Raw genomic sequence first — 11361 nt, 5'->3', positions numbered from 1 at the left:
CTTGGCCACTTGAAGATATCTGGACTTCAATTCCCAGAATTCCCCAGCCAGCATTTTCTGGCTGGGGAATTCTGGGAGTTGAAGTCCAGATATCTTCAAGTAGCCAAGGTTGGGAAACACAGCTTTAGAGTTTGGGGAGGGGTGGTGGTCCTGGCAGAGGTGGGCTGCTAAGGGGGAACGATGAGGTGCATGCTGAGTGTTAGCGGAGTCCAGCGCAATTCTGCTATAGCATCTGGGCCTATGGCATACCTGTGTGTCCGCCCGTGATTTCACTACTTGCCCAGGTGCCGTGACAGAATTGCGCTGGACTCCGCTAGCACTCAGAGGCCTGGGGGCAAGCACACGTCCCCGTTCTCCTTCGGGGTCCTGGCAAGGGGATTTCCCCTGTTCCCGGGCCCTGAAGGGGACTCCTCCCTGCCCTCATGTCAGGAAAGCCCTTGAGGCGACTCTCTGAGGAGGTCCACAAGCTCCAACTGCAGCTGGGCCCACTCGCTGTCTGGGAGGAGGCACTGCTGGATCCGGTGGAGGGCGTCAGTCTCCGTGAGGCCTTCGTACTCCTGGAGACTTTTGATGGGCAGGTGTCCCGCCAGTTCACAAACGGCCACGTTGAAGGCCCACTCTTCTTTGGCGCCGAAGGAGGCTTTCCGCGCCCACAGGAGGACGCGGAGGCCGGGCCGAGCTCTGGAGCCGCGGGGCCCCTCGGGGGCGGCGCCGCGTGTGGCGAAGACGTTGTGGGCGATGTCCCGCTGGCTGAGGTGACGGGCGGCCCGGGCGACGCGATGGGCCAGGGTCTCCACCTGCCGCCCGTCCTGGCAGTAGAAGAGGAAGGCCGGCGCCGGGGCCTCGCGCAGCAGGTAGAGGCCCGCGTCGGGTAGGAGGGGCTCGGCGGGGGCGGACTCCACCCGGAGCTCCCAGTCCAGGTAGAATCCGTGCAGGTGCAGGTGGTTGACGGAGGCGAAGGCGCCCAGGCTGTTGAAGCCCAGGCGGAAGCCCGGGTGGGCGCTGAGGAGGACGGCCTCCAGCCCCGCCGCCAGCGCCTCCGCCGTCAGCATCTGCGGCAGGGCGAGCGCGGGCTCCGGGATGAGCAGCACGTGGCCCTGCTCCAGCGGGCTGACGTTGATGGCCACCAGGGTCCCGGGCGAGCCGGGGCGGCGCCGGCAGAGGCAGAAGAGGATCTCCTCCCGCCGGATCAGGCCGAAGTGGAACTGCCCGGCGTCGAAGCCCTGCCGGACGCTGCGCACCTCCTGCGGCCGCCGCCGCTCAGTCGCCCGCCGCACGTTCAGCTGGGCCACTAGTCCCAGCCGCCCTGGCAGGATCCGCGTGGGCAGCCGGCCCAGCCGGTAGCGGAACAGGCCCCTCCGCATCCGCTCTGCCCAGCCGTCCCGCAGCGCCCGGTCGAAGCGCGACCACGCGGGGCTCCCGGCATCCGTTTCCGCCGGCCACGCCACTCCGCGCAGCGCCAGCTCCTCCGGCCCGTAGCAGAAGAGCTCGGGGGGCTCCTGGCCGGCCTCCGGGAGCCCCTCTGCAGCCATGCGGGAAGCCGGGTACTGATCCGGCTGCCGGACATCCGTGGGAGAGACCGCCCAGTGCCCGCCTCGGCCTCCCGCCCCGCCTCCTTCAGCCGGCCGCGCGACCTTCCGGCGCCGCGGGGCTGTCTGCCGGCCGCTCCGCCCAGGGCGGGACGAGGAGGCGGAGGAGGAAGCGGAGCGCCGAGGAAGCGCCGAGTGACGGATGGGGGGCTCGGGCAGCCGCCTGCCCCGCGACCTGCTGGGCGAGTACCAGGTGCGTCCCGGGAGGGAGGGAGGGAGGGGGTCCCGGCCGGAGTTCGGGGGGCCTGGCGCGGCCTCTGACCGCCGCTCTCCCTCCCGCAGGAGCTGACCTTCCTGAGCAAGCAGGAGATCCTGCTGTGAGTACGCGGGGCGGGGGGGGGGCACGGGCGGGGCGGCCACGGGCGGGACGGGGGGGGGGGCACGGGCGGGACGGGTTCCCGAGTCCCAGCGCTCCCCTCGGAAGCGCCCCACAGGAGCCGAGCCGCCCGCCGCCGCCCTTTGTGCCCCGGGTCCGGCAGCGCGCCCTGACTTCCGCCTTGCCTTGCAGCGCCCACAAGCGCTTCTGCCAGCTGCTGCCCCGGGAGTCGCGCGCCCAGGCCCTGCAGACGCGGGTGCCCGAGAGCTGCCTCCTGACGCTGCCCGAGCTGCGGGTGAGCCGCCCCGGAGTTTCCCCCTCCCTCGGAGGTGGGCTGCTAAAGGGAGAACGGTGCCATGTACTGCGATTACTCTCTTGCACATGGGAAAGTAGAATGGGCCTTCTCCAGGTCCCAACGATTAAACAATGTTGTCTGGCGGGGCCTAGGGGAAGAGCCTTCTCTGCGGCGGCCGCGTCCCTCTGGAATCAGCTCCCCCCCCCCCCCCGAGATTCGAACTGCCCTCACCCTCCTCACCTTCTGCAGGAGCCTCAAGACCTATCTATGTCACCAGGCATGGGATAAACTATCGTATTCCTTCCCTGACCATTGAAAGTTATGTGTGGTTATGATTGTGCAGTATCCATTGTTTTTTAAAGTTATGGGTTTCAGTTACAGTTTTTAATTATTAGATTTGTATTTGTATTGTTTCATTGTTGTTGTGACCCATCCCGAGTCTTCGGAGAGGGGCGGCATACAAGCCTAATAAAATATTATTATTAGTGAAATCGCACGCGGAAACACAGGGTCACACCTGCGTGTCCACGGACAATTCCGTTACTTGCCCAGGTGCAATAGCAGAATGGCGCTGGACTCCACCAGCACTTAGAGCCCGTGGGCGAGGACAGGGCACCATTCCCCCCTTAGCAGCCCACCTCTGCTCTCCTAGGCTGGGGGGCGGTGGGGGGGGTCACATCCTCCACTGGCACTGACACACACACACCGCTTGTCTCTTGCAGGCGAACCCCTTCCGCCACAGGATCTGCCGCATCTTCTGCACAGCGGAGGCCGAGGAGGCTGCACTCTCCTTCGAGGACTTCCTGGACCTGCTGAGCGTCTTCAGCGACTCGGCCACCCCTGAAATCAAGTCCCACTATGCCTTCCGCCTCTTCGGTAGGCAGGCCTCAGGGGGGGCCTCTCTGGAAGGGGGGCTGGACTGAGGAGCCACCGCTGCACCCCTGGGATCATTGTAGTTTGGGGGCTTATATACAGAGGCGGGGTGCTAAGGTGGCACGGGGACGTGTGCTCACCCCTTTGGCTCCGAGTGCTAGAGGAGTCCAGCGCAATTATTCCACTGCACCTGGGCAGGTAGCGAAATCATGCGCGGACACGCAGGGGCACCGTGGGCACGCAATTTCACTACCTGCCCAGGTGCAGTGGCACAATTGTGCTGGACTCCATGGTTATCACACCAAAACACAGGGGCATCTGCATGTCCACATGCAGTTTCGCTACCTGTCCAGGTGCAGTGGCCTGATCGTGCTGGACTCCACTAGCACTCAGAGCCAGGGGGGCGACTGTTCCCCCTTAGCAGCCCGTCTCTGAGCCCGTCACCAGAGACAACCCACTTTCACCTACCAAACGGAAGGGGGGCTCTTCTCTCCCACCTGGGGGAACCTGGGATCTCGGCCTTTGCCCCTAAACGCCCCTTCCTGGAGCTGGGAAAGCTGTTGCTTTGGGGACAACACTAAGCGCAGCTTCTCCCGGCCCCACCATCTCCCCAGATTTTGATGATGACGGCACTCTGGATAAGGAGGATTTGAAGAAATTGGTGAACTCCCTCACGGGAGAAGGGGAAGACAGCAGACTGAGCTTGCAGGAGATGGAGCAGCTCATTCAGAATGTGAGTGCAGTGGGGGGGCAGAAGGGGCACTGCAAACAGACCCATAATAATAATAATAATAATAATAATAATAATAATAATAATAATTTATTAGATTTGTATGCCGCCCCTCTCCGAAGACTCGGGGCGGCTCACAATAATAAAAAACAATATTAGTGTGTTCCCTCGATTTTCGCGGGTTCGAACTTCGCGAATAGCCTATACCACGGTTTTCAAAAAATATTAATTAAAAAATACTTCGTGGTTTTTTTCCCTATACCACGGTTTTTCCCACCCAATGATGTCATATGTCATCGCCAAACTAATAATTTTTGCAAATAAATAACAAAAAAATAATAATTATTGTTAATAAATAATTATGTTTATAAATATCAGGATCACTAAGTGTCTTATTCAATGGTGAGTACCAGTAATAATGGTGAGAAAATGGTTGTTAAGGGAATGGGAAATGGCAATTTAGGGGTTTAAAGTGTTAAGGGAAGGCTTGTGATACTGTCCATAGCCAAAAATGGTGTATTTACTTCCGCATCTCTACTTTGCGGAAATTCAACTTTCGCGGGCGGTCTCAGAACGCGGAAATCGAGGGAACACTATATAGCAAAACTTCCCTATTTGGCAGATCTTAGAAGAATCTGATATTGACAAAGATGGGACCATCAACCTCTCCGAGTTCCAGCATATAATTTCCCGCTCTCCAGACTTCACCAGGTAACTGTTACGTGTGTGTGTATGTGTGTTGAATTGGTTTTTTGGGGAGGGACAGTTGTGATTTAGAAGGAAGCTGGTCAGCCTTTGATAATGAAGCCCTCCCATCTTTTTCTTCCAGCTCCTTCAAGATTGTGCTGTGATTCTTTTCCCCCCCAACTTGCTACAAGATTCCACAACTCAGAAAGCGACAGGACCCCAAACCTTGACCCCGTCCAGCTCCGAGAGCCATTTCAACCAGGGCCTTGCAGTCCTCTCCCCCAGCTGGTGTTTCTATAGGGGGGGGGCTGGTGGGGCAAGGCTATTGGGAGCCATGGCTGGTTTTCTTTGCTTCTGCCTCACCTGGCAGTTCCGTGCCCTGCCTGGGGGTGACGCTGTAGGGAATCAAAATCCAAGAGCATTGAGGGCGCTCCTGCTGCTTTCTGCCTCCTCGTGGAGTAACTAAACCCTGCCATTTTTCTTGCTTTCCGAGTGTTGGGGAAGAGCACCAGCCATAAGCCAGGCTCTGGAGTTTGATCAATAATGCAGTCGTGACATGATCTTGTCTGATTTCTAGATTTTGCTCAATAAAACTCAATAAATGAAACCCACTCGTGTTCCTCCATCTTTATTTCACTTTCCAAAGAACAAGCTGCCCTAGATCACCCCCAGCACAGCAGAAGGGGCCCAATTCTGCCTTTGAAAGAGTGAAGAACAGAAAAACATTTCACTGAGTCTGAACAACCTTCTCACCTAGATGGGCGGCTGAGAGGAAAAGGAGCCCCATCCGGTCAGAGGTGGGTTGCAAGGGTGGGACGGGGTCGTGTGCTCGCCCCCGGGGCTCTGAGTGCTAGCGGAGTCCAGCGCAATTACACTACTGTACCTGGACAGGTAGCAAAATCGTGCGCGGACACACAGGTGTGCCCGTGACCAAGGGGCAGTAGCAGAATTACGCTGGACTCTGCTAGCACTCAGAGCCACAGGGGTGAGCACGAGTCAACCTTAGCAGCCCCCCTCTGCATCCTGTCCTTGGTCAACAGCTGTAGCAGCTGCCCAGCTCCCTCTTGGAGACCAAAACAGCACAAATATCTCTGCTTCCAGCTGTGCGAGGAATCCTGCTGGCTGCTTCCAGAATTTAACCCCTCAGGTGTTTGGGGGGGGGGTTGGCCTTTTCACAAAGCAGCACCTCCATTTGGTGGAACAGGCCAAGAAAAATGGTTTATGGTCACAGACCACAATCAATGATCAGATAATCAACAAACCAAAGTCAAGCCCCATGTTAGGGCAACTGCACCTGAGTTACCAGTGAAGAGGTCTGCTGGAAGAAAACGGCTTTGGGCAGATCTTAGGAGTATCTGATATTGACAAAAATGGGACCATCAACCTCTCCGGGTTCCGGTTCAGGCCAGCCAAACATTTAGGAACGGGGCAATTATGTGGATCACCAACTAAGGTCTCAAGGGCAGCACAGGGACTGTGCCTATGGCTTCACCCAAACAGCCCAAGAGTCACTACTCTTTCCTTCCTTGGGAGACAAGATACGAAACTTGGGTGAAACAGACAGGTCATCTAATGCTTTGCTGTGGAGAGAGGTCTCTCGGCCTGTCAAATCTCTGGAGACAAAAGTGTTGAAAGAGGCTCCTTTTCTGAGCCGGCTGTGGCTTCTGTTGTTCCAGGGGATACCCCGAAGGATGTTCCCTGCTGCTTTAGGCTCATCAGGGGATACCACCTGTGCCCCACTCCCTCCCCTAGCACCAGGTCTCTGGTTTTACACACACAGGAACCACACGGGAGTTTTCCTGACCCGAAACGGCCCACCAATTTCCTCCCTCGTGCCCAGTTCATTCGAGGCCAGGCCAACGTACCTCCTCCCAGGGCCTCCTTCCCAAAGGCAGGAGGCTCAACCAGCGACTTCCAGGAGGGTCCGTGGTACCCCCAAGTGACCCTCTCAGCAATGGTCCCACTTCACAAGGCCGAAGGGGCCGGAGCCAGGTGCCCGCAGAGCCTGAAGAAGCCCACAGGCAGGTTGCCTCATTCTGTCCCCTCCTCCTCGCAGGGCTTATAAGGACTGAACCGCCTGAGCTGAAGGCCAGCCTAGAACGTGAAGCTGCACCTGGTTCCTACATCTGGAGGAGCCCAGCCGCAGAGTTGAGTGCCCGGCCCTACCCTCTAACCGAGTGGGGCTCCCCTCCTGCCTCTGCCGGGGATGCTGGGAGACTCTGCCCGGCTCCATTCGAGCCCACAGGACGGCGCCTCTTGGGGAAGGTCACACAACCGAGTCCTGGATTTCAGAACCCAGGCGCACCCGAGGGCGCTGGGCAGGGCCCAACACGTCCACAAAAGTCTTGGATGTGTGAAGCGGGCTTTGCTGGTCGGGCTCCAGGAAGGCCACCTGTGGGCAGGCCAGGGACTCGGGCCCCGGCGTGCTCACCCCCAGGCTCTCGCACAGGGCCTGGTAGCCCTTGTGGTCTGCCAGAGCCCCAGGCACGTTCAGGCCAGCTAGGGGGGGCGTGTTCTCGACGGGCAGAGCCGCCCTCTCCTGAGAAGTCCTGGCCTGGGACCAGCCGCACCGGCCTTGCTTGAGGCAAACCTTCACGCTGACCCGGTGCTTGTGCAGCGTGAACAGGACCAGCAGCACCAGTGCAACAGTGAAGAGCCCGGACATCACCAGGAACTCGGCCCAGTAGGTCCGGCCGTCCAGCAGCCCCGAGACGTCCTCTCCCGCGACGCTCCTGGAGGTGCTGAGGGTCTTCAGGGGGTCCTGGGCCGGCCCCAGCTTGTCCCGCAGCCCTGGCCCCACGGTCACGCAGTAGCTGGCCATCAACTGCCGGAAGCTGCCCTCGTGTGACCAGCACTCGTAGCGCCCCTCCTCGGCCGGGCTCCCCACCAGCAGCAGCTGTCCCTCGGGCAGCACCAGCACGGCGGGGTCAAGCGCGGCCCCGTTGCGCAGCCAGTGCCGGGACGCCAGGTTGGACAGCAGCGGGCAGGGCAGCTGCATCACCTCGTTGGCCTGGAGCCCCACCTGCTGACACCGGGGTTGCTCTCCTGCGGGGAAGAGAGAGCCCGTCAGAGCTGGCTCCAGCCTAGGAGATGCCAGGCCCTGCGAGAGGCTCCTGGGCTTCGTAGGGGAGGGCCGGCCCCACTCCCCTCCTTCCCCCTACTTTCAGACCCCAGCCCAGCAGAGGTGACCGCTTACCTGCTGAATAGGTGAGCTCCGCACCGCTGGCCTGGCAAAGCTGGCTCGTCTCAGGCCCTTCAATGTCCTGAATCCAGGTCCTGGTGGGAGAATTCGGGTGAGGCTTGAGAGGAAGGAGGGGCCCTCAAGGATCACGTAAACACACCACGTGGGGAAGAAGGAGAAGACCACCCAGGGACCAGGTTGCACAGCCGGGCCTGGGGGTTGGAGGCCAGTCTGTGGCCGGATCCGGGAAGAACTCACCCTGGCTGGAACGGCCAAAGGCTGGACGTGAGCCGCTGGCAGGACCCTCCACTCCAGGCACAGTGAGGGTCTCCGGCCAGGACACACTCTCCACAGCTCCGATACAGGCTGCAATTGGCCACGGGCACCTGGGCCAGGGCATCGTAGGAGGCAGCGTAAACCAGGCCCTGCGGGGAGAAGATCCACAGATGTTGGGAGAGGTTGTGCCAGTCACTCTACCTCCACCACCACCACCCCAAGGCAGAGGCTTTGCCCAGGCCTCTGCTGGGACTGAGGGTGGGGGCCTATGTTCTGTACCCCGACTCTGGCGAACTCAGCAGGGACCCGGAAAGGCATCCCCCCCCCCCAAGCGGAAGAAACGAGGCAGCCGTAGCATCTCCCTGGGGGGGCCCAGATTCAGAAGCCCACCAAGCCCCAAGGCTGGCCGGCCACCTGCTTCCCCCATGCAAAGGACTGGGGCCAGGGTCCCTCCGGCCTCCCCTGGACTTCCGCTCTTGCCTGCTTTGGGTCCAGCAGCAGCTCCAGGACAGGCTGCTCCCGAGGGAAGAGTTGAATTTCCTCAATGATCCGGACGCCTCGCCTGGTGATCACCGCCTTGTGCAGCCGCCCGTCATCTACAAGACACAAGAGGTGTCCATGGGCTGCCCCCACTCCAAGACCCCCTTTCTGCCTTGTGAGGAGGTTGCTTTTTTTGCTTCTGGGGGGCCCGGTCCGCCACCCGAGCTCCAGGAAGAGAGGAAAAGCCCCGGTCTTGCTCTGGCATCATCTCCTCTGCCATTTTCCCTTGGTTTGCATTGACACCCCCCACACCCACCCACCCATTTTCTTCAAATTCTGTATCCGCCAACTGGCATATTTTGCACCCAAAGCCATTCATAGGCTGAGAGGATGGATGGATGGATTTTATTTTATTTTATTTTATTTTATTTTATTTATTCATTCATTCATTCATTTATTTATTGGATTTGTATGCCGCCCCTCTCCATAGACTCGGGCGGCTAACAACAGTAATAAAAACAGCATATAACCATCCAATATTAAAACAGTTAAAAACCCTTATTATAAAACCAAACAGACATACAGACATACCATGCATAAAATTGTAAAGGCCTAGGGGGAAAGAGTATCTCGGTTCCCCCATGCTTGGCGGCAGAGGTGGGTTTTAAGAAGCTTACGAAAGGCAAGGAGGGTAGGGGCAATTCTAATCTCTGGGGGGAGCTGGTTCCAGAGGGCCGGGGCCACCACAGAGAAGGTTCTTCCCCTGGGTCCTGTCAAGCAGCATTGTTTAGTTGACGGGACCCGGAGAAGACCCACTCTGTGGGACCTAACTGGTCGCTGGGATTCGTGCGGCAGAAGGCGGTCCCTGAGATAATCTGATCCGGTGCCATGAAGGGCTTTATAGGTCATAACCAACACTTTGAATTGTGACCGGAAACTGATCGGTAACCAATGCAGACTGCAGAGTGTTGGAGTGATATGGGCATATTTAGGAAAGCCCCATGATTGCTCTCGCAGCTGCATTCTGCACGATCTGAAGTTTCCGAACACTTCCCATGTAGAGAGCATTACAGTAGTCAAATCTCGAGGTGATGAGGGCGTGAGTGACTGTGAGCAGTGAGTCCCGGTCCAGGATAAATGAACCTGGCTCCCCTGCCCTCCCTCCTGCCCGTCTGGCTCACCTGTGCCCAGGAACAAGACGTCGTAGCTTTCCTGCAGACCCCGGACACGCTGCACGGTGAGCTGCCGGTAACGGGAGCGAGGCTGCACGAGGAGGGCCCGGCTCTTCACCGCGCTGTTCATCAGGAAGTGGTCCTTGAGGTAGTTCAGAACCCGGTCCGGCATCTGCAGCGAGGAGGCGATCTTCATCTGGCGGGTCTTGGGGCTGATGCACTGGGAAGAGCAGGGGGTTGCGGGTGAATCTTGAGCAGAGCCCTCGCGCCCCCCCCCGGGCCTCACCCCCACCACTTCCAGGCTGATCTATGGAGAAAACCAGGAGGCTGTGGGGTTCCTCTTTGGCCCTCTGCTCTTCCCTGGCTCCCAGTGTTCAACTCTTTTAACCGAGGATCCCAACAGAGGCCTTCTCACAAAAAATAAACATAAAATAAAGGCTAGAATTTGGGGACTGCTATGTTTGTTCATTCCAGCTGGCACTAAAAGATCTCAATGCACTTTACTGTACAGCAGAAAAAGACCTCTTGGTCCATCTAGTCTGCCCTTATACTATTTCCTGTATTTTATCTTAGGATGGATCTATGCTTTTCCCAGGGATGTTTAAATTCAGTTACGGTGGATTTGCCAACCACGTCTGCTGGAAGTCGGTTCCAAGCATCTACTACTCTTTCAGTCAAATAATATTTTCTCATGTTGCTTTTGATCTTTCCCCCAACTAGCCTCAGATTGTGCCCCCTTGTTCTTGTGTTCACTTTCCTATACAACCTCAAGGATCAGTCATCCGTCTTCTTTTACTAAGTCGCCATAACTTCCAGTGTTCACTGCCTAAGCGGTTGCTAAGTGAAAGCTGCCTGTGCATAGCGGTGTGCATACTTCAGATCGTGCAGAATGCAGCTGCAAGAGCAATCATGGGCTTCCCCAAATATGCCCATGTTACACCAACACTCCGCAGTCTGCACTGGTTGCTGATCAATTTCCGGTCACAATTCAAAGTGTTGGTTATGACCTATAAAGCCCTTCATGGCATTGGACCAGAATATCTACAGTACCGCCTTCTGCCACACGAATCCCAGTGACCGGTTAGGTCCCACAGAGTTGGCCTTCTCCAGGTCCCGTCGACTAAGCAATGTCGTTTGGCGGGACCCAGGAGAAGAGCCTTCTCTGTGGCGGCCCCGACCCTCTGGAACCAACTCCCCCCAGATATCAAAGTTGCCCCCACCCTCCTTGCCTTTCGCAACTCCTTAAAACCCACCTCTGTCGTCAGGCATGGGGGAATTGAAATTTTCCCTTCCCCCCTAGGCTTATAGAATTTATACATGGTATGCTTGTATGTATGAGTGGTTCTTTAAATTGGGGTTTTTTAGATTGTTTTTTAATATTAGATTTGTTTACATTGTCTTTTTATATTGTTGTTAGCTGCCCCGAGTCTTCGGAGAGGGGCGGCAGACAAATCTAATAAATACAAATACAAATACGTTCTGTTCAGATTTGACGGTCTGTCTCAGTGTTCCCTCTAATTTTTTTTCCGGGTGGGCAGAAAAGTATAGTGTCTGAGTGGCAGTCCCTTCGGGACTGGGCGGCACAGAAATATTAAACAAACAAACAAACAAACAAACAAACAAAAAAACCACCCTGTTTTGCCTCAGAGAATTTCAAAATAAAATACTGTACTGTGTGTCTATAACAGTGAGCTCATAATAGGGCAACTCTATCAATATCAAAATGCCACTTAAATAGTTGAGCTAGTTTCAAACTAGACTT

At 57.1% G+C, this 11361-nt stretch overlaps 3 protein-coding genes across 4 annotated transcripts in view; 1 reads left to right on the top strand and 2 right to left on the bottom strand.

Moving 5' to 3' along the window:
- Positions 1-331: 331 nt before the first annotated feature.
- On the bottom strand, positions 332-1851 carry GDPGP1 (GDP-D-glucose phosphorylase 1). The gene has a single exon (XM_070763530.1). The coding sequence runs from the start codon at positions 1530-1532 to the stop codon at positions 426-428; it is 1107 nt and encodes a 368-aa protein (XP_070619631.1). The 5' UTR covers positions 1533-1851; the 3' UTR covers positions 332-425.
- CIB1 (calcium and integrin binding 1) lies at positions 581-5097 on the top strand. The gene is made up of 7 exons (XM_070763531.1): positions 581-1782; positions 1872-1906; positions 2098-2200; positions 2923-3076; positions 3688-3806; positions 4426-4514; positions 4633-5097. Exons 1-7 carry the CDS (start codon positions 1732-1734, stop codon positions 4652-4654), a joined length of 573 nt encoding a protein of 190 aa, XP_070619632.1. The 5' UTR covers positions 581-1731; the 3' UTR covers positions 4655-5097.
- SEMA4B (semaphorin 4B) overlaps positions 4665-11361 on the bottom strand; it is a 47598-nt gene continuing 40901 nt past the window's right edge. The window contains exons 10-14 of one of the 2 annotated variants that reach the window (XM_070763528.1): positions 9609-9819; positions 8428-8543; positions 7930-8096; positions 7687-7766; positions 4665-7535 (exon numbers count right to left, since the gene is read on the bottom strand). In XM_070763528.1, coding sequence (XP_070619629.1) covers positions 6757-7535; positions 7687-7766; positions 7930-8096; positions 8428-8543; positions 9609-9819 — 1353 coding nt within the window. In that variant the 3' untranslated portion in view covers positions 4665-6756. The remainder of the gene's footprint in view (positions 7536-7686; positions 7767-7929; positions 8097-8427; positions 8544-9608; positions 9820-11361) is intronic. The other variant, XM_070763529.1, reaches the window with a different exon arrangement.

Source organism: Erythrolamprus reginae, chromosome 10 (assembly GCF_031021105.1).
Source record: "Erythrolamprus reginae isolate rEryReg1 chromosome 10, rEryReg1.hap1, whole genome shotgun sequence".
Taxonomy (NCBI): domain Eukaryota; kingdom Metazoa; phylum Chordata; class Lepidosauria; order Squamata; family Dipsadidae; genus Erythrolamprus; species Erythrolamprus reginae.
This window is presented reverse-complemented; position numbering and strand designations above follow the sequence as displayed.

Coding starts and splice junctions, on each gene's coding strand:
- GDPGP1 (XM_070763530.1), bottom strand. CDS start 1,532: ATGGCTGCAGAGGGGCTCCCGGAGGCCGGCCAGGAGCCCCCCGAGCTC.
- CIB1 (XM_070763531.1), top strand. CDS start 1,732: ATGGGGGGCTCGGGCAGCCGCCTGCCCCGCGACCTGCTGGGCGAGTAC. Junction 3,077..3,687: donor CTATGCCTTCCGCCTCTTCG/GTAGGCAGGCCT, acceptor CCATCTCCCCAG/ATTTTGATGATGACGGCACT. Junction 4,515..4,632: donor CGCTCTCCAGACTTCACCAG/GTAACTGTTACG, acceptor TTTTTCTTCCAG/CTCCTTCAAGATTGTGCTGT.